We start from the raw sequence: 13,006 nt of genomic DNA, 5'->3' as shown, positions 1-13,006 counted from the left end.
TCCGATTCGATACGTTCTGCTGGCCGAGAGTGCCGCTGAACGTCAGCAACCCACCTTACAGTTTACACGCATACTACGGCAGCTAGTGGCCACAGGGTGGGGGAACTGCTCTCGGCGTCGCTCTTCGCTTTGCGCACGAAGAGCGCTCTTGCCCGGCCACAGCCTAGCCGTGCAGGCCTGAGTTATACTGTTCTGTTATTTGTGATTCTTGTAAACAAGCAGTATGTCCGGCACATCGTTTTATTTTATGCGAAAGTTGTGATATATCTAAGATGTAAATGTTAACTCGTCAATTTCAATAAAATAATATCGAAACATAACTGTTTACCTTGTCATTTCATCGATCTTTTACCGCTGTGTCAATTTCACACAGAGGGACAGATTCAGTTTGTGAAATGAGGAACGGATCAGGATTAAGTGGAATTCAGTGTAGGAGCCAAACAGTTGAATGAATAACCTCATTGCGCTTCCTTCTGTGTTTCTTTTTTGGATTTATAGGTTATATAAGGTAAGTAGAGGTTATGGCATGGTTTAACCTCTTTTATAAAATTGTTGTGTACGCAATGGTATTTAAAATATACCTCTGAGTTCATTTTTGTTTAATAAGGTACTAGAAGTATTAAGGAACAATGCAGTAAAAGGATTTGGCCATGTTAACCCTTCGTTTCAAAGCTAACGAGAGGACCAACGACGAGGACCATTTCTCCCAGCACCTCGGAAGGGATGGTCAGCTGTTATCACTTCAGTTTTCAAAACGATTCTCAGCAAATATTGTGTTAAAGCAAATATCGACCAGTTTTTCTGAATCAGCATAAAATTCCGAACATATCAGGTTCATTCTGATAAAATAGGTAATATTAGTATTAGTTTTAATAGCCATTTTATGTTAGGTGTACCGACACCCCCGGATTTGAAAAATATAGTAGAATACCAAAATAATATTTTTTCGCTTCATAGTTATTTAAAAAAATATATAATTATCTTCCTAACTAAACTAACCTAATTGCAGCGAGTCTCTATGCATGGCCAGCTTAGGTTAGCTGTCGATGTCTGACAATAAGTTGTTCTTATGTGAATATTAAATAATGCCACGAAAGAAATAAAGCTACAATTAGATTTAAAAAAAATCAGCTATTAGTTTATATTAATACGAACATAGAATGCCGGAACTCTTATAGTTTATTTGGGAAGAATAATTCCTTGATACTAAAAGCACAATCTAACAACAAATGTACTTGGAAATGTAAGTAAAATAAAACAATGAATCTGTACTTTTTATTTTCCTAAATTTCTCTGAAAATACTATATTTTTTTCGAGATTCCACAAAAATACTATATCCCCCCCCCCTAAAAAAAAGGTGGCAACCCTATTGCCAACCCTCTCGAACTCGTAAGCCTCAGAAGCGGAGTAACTAATCACAAAAGTCAGCTAAAAATTAAAATATCGAAAACAGTAAACTTGCCTTTATAGTTCCCAGTGACGCACCCAGAGGCCCAGGGGCCCCGGCACCCCCCAAAGTAGAGGCTTTGCAAAAATAAAAGAAAACTGTTTCTGTGAAAAAAATATTTATAATCGCCTAATGAATTTTATTGAATTTGCATTAAAAATATTTTTATCCGTTCAACTCGGCTCCCGCAAATTTAAATCCTGAGTGCGCCACTGATTGTCCCCAACGGAATTATAAATATATCAGCAATATTTTTATAACAGATCTTTTATAACAGATCAAAGTAAAAAAAATTAGTTAAAAATGAAATTTTCTCCTTCAATGGGTGGTCGCCATTTTTTTTATCTTCAATACTAATGAACGACTAAATAAAAGTAGGTTCTTTTATTTCCGACGACTACAACGGGCGCCAACGTGGTAACCGTGAGGGCAGAATTTTTTAAAGTGCACACGAGCACCTCTAACATAGTAAATATTTGTCACTTTTTAATGCAACGGCGTAAAAGTGTTAGTAAAATATTATTAAATATACGTTCAGAACCAGAACTGTGTACAACGTTTATTTTTTAAGAAAAAAATTTATAAACACTGTCTATTTTTCACGCACTTTCGAGTGAAATTAATGCTTCTTAAATTAGAGTTTCTAACCATTCAAACCATTTCTTCGATTCACAGTTCGATCCAGTTTACCTCAAAGCGGGATCGAAGTTATATGAAATCCTCCAAGAATTCAATAACTTCGCTCGTTTTGCATTGTAATAAGAATAAACTGAGTCCCATCGCGAGATTACGGGCAACGAAAATCGCAGGATATTACGTCAGAGCGCTCTGGAATGACATTTCGAATCGTTCAGTGGCATCTCTGCATCAACCGATTTGCGTCAAGACCAAAGAAACCTGAGATTGGACATGAAACAGTGATGTGATTCATATCGTAATAAGAAGCGCATGCTTCTGCAGAGAAAAATACTAACGCTTTAACATTATCCCGCCACTCCTCGTAACTGTCAGGCGCATAAATTATTTATAACTTAATTTACGCTCCGATAGTAAGAAACTACATTCCTAGACCACTTTAGTGTTGATAATATAATTTTTTGTACAAGTTGACATTTTATCGTGAAAAAATTCCAGCCTCTGTAGTTGGTTGAATGACGATTCAACACATCCAGGTCAAGAAATATAAAAATTCCACTTCGCAGCTGCGATTAACAGATCCGTTTTAAAAATTTTATATGTGGTAGATAAAACAAAAATTAATCTAATTATTCTTAGGAAAATTTGTAATTGTTTGACGATAGGTAAAATTTTTTTATAAAAATTATTTAAATAAAATTGTTTTGGTTTTTATTTAACATCACAAGTGGCTTCTAAATGGAGTTTTACAAAAAAAAAATGATACGTAATTGAAAGGACGATGACAGTGAATTATTTCGAAATTCAAAAGGGCGTCGTTGGATAACCATTAATTTCCCCTTAGGGTATTCCCCAAGCGAGCTAAACATTTTCTGGAGACTTTGTTTTGTTACACTTAACCAAGTAAAAAATTCAGCTGATTATTAAGTCACGACCTTCATGATCTCAATCTAACAGACTTGTTATTGAGAATATAATTTCTATTCTCAGTCTACTACATATATAGAATTCACTTGAGTAACATATTTTCGTGATTCTGCAGACTCCATGGCTTATAAATACATTGTTCTTCAAAACAGTCAGGTTAGTCCCCAGAATGTCCCTAAATTTTCAGCAAGAAAAATTTAGGCTGATGGGTTCAATTAGTAGCACAGTCGAAGAGGAATCGATTCCTTGTATAAAAATAATATAATTTTTTTCATAGGAGACTTCGTTAGTGGAGGAAATAAAGTTCAAGAATTATCTGGGTACGCTTGCACTCAACTATCAACTGGATAGGTGTCGCTACTGGTACTGTGCTCGTGTTCATTATATAAACAATGGCAATGCCACGATAAGTCCTGATAAGGATCCTAATAATCTACGTTTACATTAACTTAAGAATCATTGAAATTACGCCCCCTGCCCCAATATTGGTCTCCACCCAGAAAGGACGATTTTAAATCTCTAAGGCGGTGACTGCCCCACGTGCGGCAATTGCTATGCACCATTGGGAAGGTCTCGTCAAGACGAATTTATTGATACCACTTTTATTAACTTCGAAATCAGATGGGGTCACCTAAAAAAATGACCCCAAAGTTTGAGGTTTTGCGGTTTTGAAGAAAAGAAACCAGTAGCAAAAATCCATCTAGTCCGAGCGTAGGGACTTCAATGACATCCGAGGAGTGTAAGCGAAATCAATGCAGAAAACAGTGAAAACACCTCTCTTTCGATTTTACTAAAAATTGTGCGTCTAAATATTAATTCCTTAGCTGTCGCATCCAGTTCATTCTTTACATCTGGTTTCATAAACTAGCATAAAGGACTCGAAGTAAGAAAATAAATTTATTAATGTGTAAAGCAAGGAATCTTAAAGTACTGTATGGTTTCCTAAAATTAATGGGGATGAACATGTCTGTACAATTCGGAAAAATTTTCTTTAATTTTTTTACTGCAGGCTGTTAAATAATAATATACGCAGCCTTCAAATGTGTTAAGTATAACATTACCTAGTTATTTAATTTGTAACATATTCGAGACTGATAAAGTGCTGAATTAAATTTGTACGTATTGCAGACGAAAACTTGAAATGATATTCTCACTAATCCTAGATCAGGACGGAGACCACCCACCATTTCCGTTGTTTACCCCAAGTTACATCACTTCCTATGCGGCATGTTGAAACTTTCACAATTTATTAAAATAGGGTAAACTGCACTAATGCTGGAACTGCACTAATCATTGGCACACCTGATTAAAAAGTAAAATATTAAGAAGTACAAGCTTAGAAAGTACTTTTTTACAATTTTTTATTTGTCTTTCCCTACGACACTGCAAAACCCAGTAGTTGACCTACACATTTTACATCTGGCAACACCGCAAAGTGGGACAAAGGCCTAAGCTTTAGGCGTTCTCTTAAAATTTTGATAAGGGGTAGGTTAGTATATTTTGTCGCTTTGTAACTAAGTAATGGATTGAAATACTGACCTAATAAGTGTTGTAGATATTTAATAGTTAATGAAATAGTCTGTTTAAACAGTTTAAACTTCGTTTTTACCTACATATGTTTTTCTATATAACCTCAAATTTTAGGGTGCTAATGCTTGTATTTTTATGGCTATTTTTGTTTTTCATTGAATATTTTTAAAATAAAAGACTTAATAGGTAGGGTGGATGCACCATTTGTGGCCACTTCTTAAAAAATATAATATTTTTCCGGGTAAGCAATTTTTGTATTTCTGGCGATATACTAAACAAAATATTTATGATGTGAAATTCTTCATGTAATAATGGTCTGCAAGCAATTTAAAAATAAGATATAATTATGCACATGGCCAAAAACAGTGCAATGGCCACAAACGGTACATCTACCCAACTCAAGATGTTTTATTTTAATGAGAAATCCATAAACATTGATAATAACTGAAAATTAAGACCATATAAAAACTTCACAAAAAAATATTTCCGCTTAGGGTGCCAATCATTGTACAGTTTACCCTACTTCACTTTCAAAGGAGTTAAAAATGCAAACAAGTTTTGAATGAGTACCCACTTTCAGGGGTACTTACTCCTTGCTACTCCTCCTCGAAAAAAATGAGGTTAAGTGACAAAATTTAGTGACCTTTTTAGCAACGAAAGACATCTTTGTAAACGCACAATTCTCGATTAAATGAAAAAACAATTCTTCAACAATATCTTTATAAAATAACTACTAGAATGAAGGCAGAAAATTATCGTCATCACCATAATTATTTAAAGTATTATGTACCGTCAAGGACCCAGTTCCTGATCACTTAAGACGAACTACCGTGGATTTTTAAACGTATAAAGGGAAAACTTAACTAAATTGAAAATATTTTTTGTTATTTCAGTAAATCTATGTTTAATTTGGTATTAAAAAAAGTGCACACATAATAATAATCTATACTATTATATAAAATTGAAGTTGCATACTTTGAAATGCGGTTTCTCAGTAAATATGAACTGTACGCACAAGTGTGTTACATCACTTTGTTCGTCTTGGCGAGAGGAAGGTTCTAACGTTTTCATTTCTTTTAAATACTGATTTTTAAATAATAGTAGTTCGGGACGCGACCGCCAGGTGGCGAGCGGGCGAAGCGCTTCTCGCTTGCAAAACAGCACCGCGGCGGGAATAAGTGGCCGAGGGCTCTCGAGTTTAGATATTGCAGATTGCAGATTATGAATCAATCACGCTAATATTTTGGGCGAAGGCGAGACGGGGAATGCTCGTTATTTTATAATTTAACTTTGAAAGTGAAAAATGCAAAGGGACCAGTTTTTGATCACCTTCACACGTTTTACTATAAGCTATCGAATTTTGCGTATAAATTTCAAATACTTCATAATTATTTAGTAATTTGTTAGAATAAATTTGTATCATAATAAACTTATTAAATATTTGGTTAATTTTCCTAAACTGGTCAGGAATTGGGTTTCTGATCAGGAACTGAGTCCTTACCGGGTAGGTACATTAATTCAACAACTAATTCCCAGTAGGTTTACTCTAATTAACTTCCAACAACAGTTAATAATTATTAAAGCACCAAGAAGCAAATAGCACTGCACCTGGAATGGACCGTTTAAATTGCACATAACTGAATAAATAAATACTCAGCATCCTTTTAAACAATCTCACAGGTTGAACGTACTTTACTCTCCCATCGATATTACAAGTTTTTCCCTCGTTCACCTAAAAATTACAAACGTTCCGAGGCATGGAAGCTTTCCATCATCGGCTTTGAAATAGCCATTCGCGGTTGATTTTTTACAGTGGACAATTCTCGGCAACAATCAAGCTAATGAGGTGATCGCAGGCACGCAGGTGAAAAGCAGTATGATTTTCGAGAAGGCATTCTTGCCGGACTGGTCAGTTCGAGTGACAAAGGATTACAATTAATTTTGTGTCACGCTGCGCCGAGGCATATTTCCATCTAAGGGACACCGGAGCTAGAGGGCAGAGGGAGCGCGAGAGTGAAAAGAGAGAAGAAGAGGGGGGGGAGGGGTGAAGAAAAGTGTAACAAAGCCAGTAGGCTGGCAAATGAGTCAGTTTGCGATAAACAGAAAGGAACCAAGTCGTTTCTGCCGGCGAGAGAGACAATGAGACGTAAATGAATCACTTTATGTGCTGGCCGTGTATCTACTCACAGGACGATAATTATACTTGAATAAGAATTTCAATGCGAACCTGCGTTTCAATGCACTGAAAAACTCTGCGCATTCAATCATGCGCGAGGTGTGACATAAATACCCTGCGGGGCACATTTCAGGGATGAGTGCAGCGCTTAGAAATTTTTTAATTAAAAATTATATTCGAAACGATACACTTGGTGAAGGATGACGACAAACGTTAAAAAAAGGTTTAAATTGTCCTGCTGCTGGATTGGGAAACTTAAGTAGCCTCCCATCTGGTAGTTTATATGTACATCGACTACTGTGTTTTCATAAAAGATATTTTTCAATAAATGATAATGCTCATATTATAAGATTTGTTTATGCTCATCGTCCCCTACATTTTATTGTTTTTTTTTATTTATTTAACGGGGTGTACTCTTTAGTTACAACGAAGCAGATAACAAAGTAAGTAAGAGGCTGTCTGCAATAATTAATCTGTATAAAGGAAGAGAAAAAAAAAGAAAATGTAGTCATGGGCGTCCGGAGGGGGGTGCAAAAGGGGCAGTTTCCCCCCTCCCTCGCCTTTGAGTAAAATCGCTTATTTTTAAAAAATGATCTTTATTAAGATTATACTAAAAAGTGAATATTTCTAAATTTTGGATTTAAAATTTTATTTAAATTGGCACTAGAAAATGAGTTTAAAAAGCAAGCGGGCTCCCCTTTTTTTTAATTATTATATTTTTCATCGTCGTCACTCCAAAGGTGTTCCCTTCTAGAAAAAAAATCTACAGACGCCCCTGCACATAGTCGTTTCGCAGCATGGAAATAAGAGAAGTAGAACATACATATAATACCTAAGGTATACATGTATATATAATCGTATTAAAAGAATGCAGAAACGAGAAAGGAAAAATAGTAGGGAAAATAAGAGTTTCAGCTCACTTTTCGAAAAAGTAATACTGAAATAAATTCATTTTGTTTTTTTTGTTTTTTTCAAAATTACAACCACTTGTGCAGGTGCGTTTTAAATTTCTGGAATTGTCAGGAACTTTTCACAGAAAACGCTTCTGTGGCTCACGATTAGTATGTCCAATATATTCCTTTGGTAGAGGCAGTGCTGTTTCGAAAACGATACAGACGAATATAAAATAGAAATTTGTACAAAGTAGTGGTGATGTCACAGAAATGTCTCGTGTGAAAAAGCCTTTAGGATCCAAACTAAAACTACTTAGCTGTATCTCCAAAACAAGTGCTTTTAGAACCCATGTTTATTAGCCCTTTTTGGTTAGCTTTATCGTGCAAAATGCGCCTATATGTTTTTTGACAATAACAAAAAGTGGATTTGCAACAGAAATCGGACCAATTTTTACATAAACTTATTTAAATATTTTTAAGCAGTGAATTCATCCCTCATGTGAACCCCAAGTATTATTACACCTTGTAGAAGAAAATTTGCAAATGCTGGAAGCAACAAAGATGACACCATAACGAAAAATACAGCTGTTGACACTCCTCTTTTTTCGATCAACTTTGACATAGCTGGGCTCACCCAGAACAATTTTTGAGCGACTGCCATTCTCATCTAAAGAATCCAATCGTTATGAAAAAAATCACGAGTCAATCTCAAAGCCTCTAGAATGTATTCCAATAATTTTTGTATTGAAATTTTATCACAGTTTTTTGTAAAAAAATTCTAGATTACCATATGTCGAGAAAACGAGAAGAAAATCTTCAAAAAATTGTAACTTTTTCAAATTTCAATATTAGAAGCTAAAAAATCTGCAGAGTTGTTGCTCAAATATAATATTTACAGAAAAAAATAGTTTGTAAGTCGGCTTTGGAAGAAAAGTATTTATTTTGCATGTAGAAAGTAGAGAGCATCAAAATCAGCTTACGAGTGTTTCACACCCAGAGTGTCAACGAGGGGTTAATAAGTGCTAAGGGTAGAATATTCTCCTTTTTTATCGTGGTCAAAAAATTTACCACTTCTTCCCACATTTTAAAAGCTTTGGAGTACAAAATTGGCTCTTTTATTGACTCCGACAAGCCATTTGGTATTTTGTAGGCACTTAATTTTGCAATATTTACAAGTTGCTTTCTTCTCGAGGTAAGTTTGCTAGTTTTCCCAGATACACAAGTGCCATACAAGTTAGTCCAAGTGCTGTCAAATATTTCGATACGTTTTGAAATTTGATACGTCTCTCTTGTTTCGTATTCCACTACAGAATCATCCTTTATATTTAAAATAAAACTGCTGCTGATTTCTCTACGTCGATAGTACCATGCAAAGAGTAAAGACAACTATAAAATTCACTACTATTACCTAAAAATAATAGCTACTTCAAATCACTGTATAAAAAAAAAAAAAAAATCGTTTGAAATGGCAAAAATTATTACTATCACTTCAAAAGATTCTACTTGCTGTGTACTATTTCGTAATACTATATCAATAAAAATTAACATCACACACACCAAGTACGTTGCTAAAAATTCCAGCAAATAAAAGACATGGAGAAATATTGTAAATTGTAAGTCACATTAAAGAACATTTTTTATTGAATTTTATTTTCAGCTGTAATTAATGTCCAATTTTTCTCTTTGACAATTTACAATGAAATTCACCTACCCACAATGTAACTAACAATTTGGAGGTTTTTATTTCACGAGAACATTTCCAGTTTAACGTTGAACCGAGGAATGTTTTTTATCATTGAACATATTTTTTCAAAATAGTACTGAGAATAAATTAAGTTTCTGGAACTGAGAAGATTAATAGTGCGTTGTTATCAGAAAATTTTTCCTCGGAATTATTATTGAAGTCGCTTCTAGGACGTGAAAATTTCACAATAAAATCGTGCCTCTGTTTTCAGGCGAAAATGTTACTTTCCATGGTACGATCGTGCTTAATCGCAGCTCTTACAAAACTCGCGTAGATAATGCGGCTTTGGCTCTAATTAATTTCGAAGTTATTTCAGACCTTTAGCAAAGCAACAATTCACACGACGGGTTGCACAATCTACTTACACTTTCAGTTCAATAATGTTTTACAAGTCTCGCATTATTTACTGTACGACCCACTTTAACAGTTTTATCAGCAATAGTAACGAACGCCATGCCAGTGTTTCTGCTCTTATCAGAATTTTATTCACAATTTTAAAAAGAAATAAAAAAAAAGTATCACAGTTGATGCGACATTAAATAATGAAAAAAAAAAAAGTATGTAGTAAATGTCACTATAATACTGTTTTCATTGCTTTTATACTGTTTCTCTGTAATTATTATATTATATTATTATATTATATTATATATTATATTATATATTATATTATATATTATATTATATATTATATTATATATTATATTATATATTATATTATATATTATATTATTTTACTCAGTTTTACATTTTTTATTAAACAATTATTGTCATACAACTTTCCTTTAAAATTCCTTTTTATTTTTTCGATTACTGTGTTGTAAAATCGCATAAACGTCACACGTCGACTTCCCTATTAATAAAATTAAATTATAAATTACGATTTGAGAAAAGTAATTAGATTTTTATGTCTTTTATTTTTCCCTACGCGTGTTTTTTTTAATTAATTTTAAATCTTTATGGATACGAAATATAGTGAATGACTAATATAATTAATTGTATCAAATAGCTTAACAACTCGTAAGCAGATTGTGATTATTTAGTTCACACGCGGATGTTTCTTTAAGTTCGTTCTTTCTTTAAACAATCCTCAGATACAAATTAATTAATTGCCACTTTTGTTCTCGATAGTGACATAAATAACTTCCGTAATAATCGCAGCAGCCAATTTTAAGCTGCAGGTTACGTAACGTTGGCATTATTATGGTCGAAGCGTCTTAATAACCGAAGAATATACGTGCGTTCATCTGCATTCGCATTTCAATTGGGCTTATCTTCCCGCATGAATTATTCAAAGCGTTACTTTTGATTTTCTTGTGCACTACTTCTAACGCCACCAATCAGTTAATTGCAATAATTTCAAATCTATTAAATTCCACTTTTGAATATTTCGGTCGTAAAATACCGCCCCCAAAATTTCAATGCCCGTGAAAAGTCATTCTTCCGTATCAGCCGGAATTTTTAAGCAGGTTCGATAGAAAATGTGCACACTCAAATTCCTGGAAACGATTTACATTTCAGCAAGCATGCTTGAATAAGGATATTTTATTTCGCAGCGAAATTTGCACCCCTATAAGCGTTAATAGTATTGTCCTGGTGATCTACAATGGTTTCAGGCTACGATAAATTCGTTTCCTTCAATTTCTCACTCCCCCCTTCTCGTGAAAATAGAAATTAAAGTGATCGTTTTGTGTTCTTTTTTTCTGCTGTTTTTATGAAAAATTTTCTGCTCCCAAACCCATTTCTTTTTTTTCTTCTAATTATTAGGTGATTATTGTCGAAGAAAGTGGCGCACTTGGAATCTTGGGGGTGCCGATTTGAAGGGATAAAAATATTTTTAATGTGGATTCGATAAAATTCATTAGGTGATTATAAAAAATTATTTAAAATCCAGGTTTCTTTTCTTTTTACAAAGCCCCTTCTTTTGGGGGTGGCAGGGCTCTTTGGCCTCCCCCGTGGGTGCGCCATTGTATTTTGCCTTTCTTTCCTACTTCTTCTTATTAACTACCGCGACAAATGTCAGTGTCACTCGGTATATTTGCAATTGTATGGATTTTTTGGGGAAATTAGAAAAATTTTCGGGGGGTGGCGCAAAATTGAAAACTCTGAAGCAGCCATTTAGTAGCTCACTGTTGGTTATACAGCTCCTCGTGGTGTTATTAAAAACCTCAGTGAACAGTTTTTAATAAAAAAATTTCTAACTTGAATCTTTTACCATTTATGCAGAACATAATGTTGTACTATCTAAAATACACAGATAAGATTTGACACTAAGTTGCATAACTAATCTGGCCTGAAGCAAAAAACTCTTTCAAGGTCTGAGTAAAATAATTTTTAATGAAATTTTCTTCGCTGAAGAAATTGAATTTGAAAATCAAAATTGTTTTGTTTTTTATTCCCGTGTGCTGAAATTTATACTTTTTACAGTTTGCAAAAGCAGTTTGTGTGGTTTACATATTGTCCCCGAATTTGTTAGAAGTTTTAATCAAAGAAAATTGAAAAGAACATATAAATTAGGGTGGTGCTTATTTCACCCCCCAAAAAATTGTTTTGCATTTTTAACGGGGCACCGTGTTCACCCTTATCAGTAAATAATGTGACATTTATTAACCAGATCCGTTTTTCAGTACAGAGAAAAAAAATTTAAACAATATTTTAAAAGTTGGCATTTAAGCGCCACCCTAATATAGTTGCCACTATTGCCAAAATTAATAACTCTTTAATAATAACACAATCAATTCTGCTAGCCAACCCAAATGTATGACCTAAACATAAGAATCTAAAAAAATCTAAAAAAAAAATTTCAAACTACCTACACAAGGTAGAATAAATCTGTTTTACCAACAGAGGAGCGGGCTTTTTAAAATTCCAACTCCGACAAAAATGATTTGAGTAATCTGCACGACGTAGAGAATAATTAACGCATTACCATAATCGGTATCGGCAAGAAAGAATTCTTTTAATTTTATTTCTAATTCGATATAAATTATTTACACAACCACCCATAAATTACAATAACTAAGCAAGGAATCGTCGCGGTCGCTATCGTGATCACAGTTATCCTAATTATTCCGTGGGAATAAAAGAATAAAATTGGGACTCACCGAGAACCTCGAAGAGCTGATCGTCGAACCGCATCTCGCTGCCTCTGGTCGAATCTAATTCGTTGACGGTGACTCGGCGCGCGACGGTGCTCGCGTGTGCACAGGAACAACACAGTCACAGACAATACCTTTCACGCGGCTGTCATGCTTCTGTCACCGTGGCGCGGCTGATCGTTGCGAACGATAACGTTTAACGAATTACTCCGACCATGCCGCGTCGTAGGTCGCTGAACGACTGAGCACCAAAACACCACGCCAGTCCCCTGGCTCGCTGCTCGCCCGGCTGGAGGGGGTAACGCGTGCTGATAGCGAGAACAGTAGGAGCGGGCGGTGGGGGTAAGGCGGCGCGCGCAGCGCACTCCAGCCGCGGGATTAGCGACTGTACATTTCAAACCGAAATAGATACGAATCTTGGCGAATTGCGATAAAGGCTAGACGGATCTTATTTGAGATAAAAGGTTTGAAAGAGCAGTCCTTGATTGGAATTACAACAGTGTTGCATATAAGAAAAAGATACGGTACAGTCAAGTTCGGGAAGATAGGTATTTCTT

General features: G+C 34.8%; 1 protein-coding gene across 2 annotated transcripts in view; it reads right to left on the bottom strand.

The window, feature by feature from the left end:
- Hnf4 (Hepatocyte nuclear factor 4) overlaps window positions 1-12,706 on the bottom strand; it is a 94,934-nt gene extending 82,228 nt beyond the window's left edge. The window contains exon 1 of one of the 2 annotated variants that reach the window (XM_076828250.1): window positions 12,456-12,706. In XM_076828250.1, the coding sequence (XP_076684365.1) occupies window positions 12,456-12,489 (34 nt within the window). In that variant the 5' untranslated portion in view covers window positions 12,490-12,706. The remainder of the gene's footprint in view (window positions 1-12,455) is intronic. The other variant, XM_076828251.1, reaches the window with a different exon arrangement.
- Between the last annotated feature and the right edge of the window lie 300 nt (window positions 12,707-13,006).

Source organism: Andrena cerasifolii, chromosome 15 (genome assembly GCF_050908995.1).
Source record: "Andrena cerasifolii isolate SP2316 chromosome 15, iyAndCera1_principal, whole genome shotgun sequence".
Lineage (NCBI taxonomy): Eukaryota > Metazoa > Arthropoda > Insecta > Hymenoptera > Andrenidae > Andrena > Andrena cerasifolii.
This window is presented reverse-complemented; position numbering and strand designations above follow the sequence as displayed.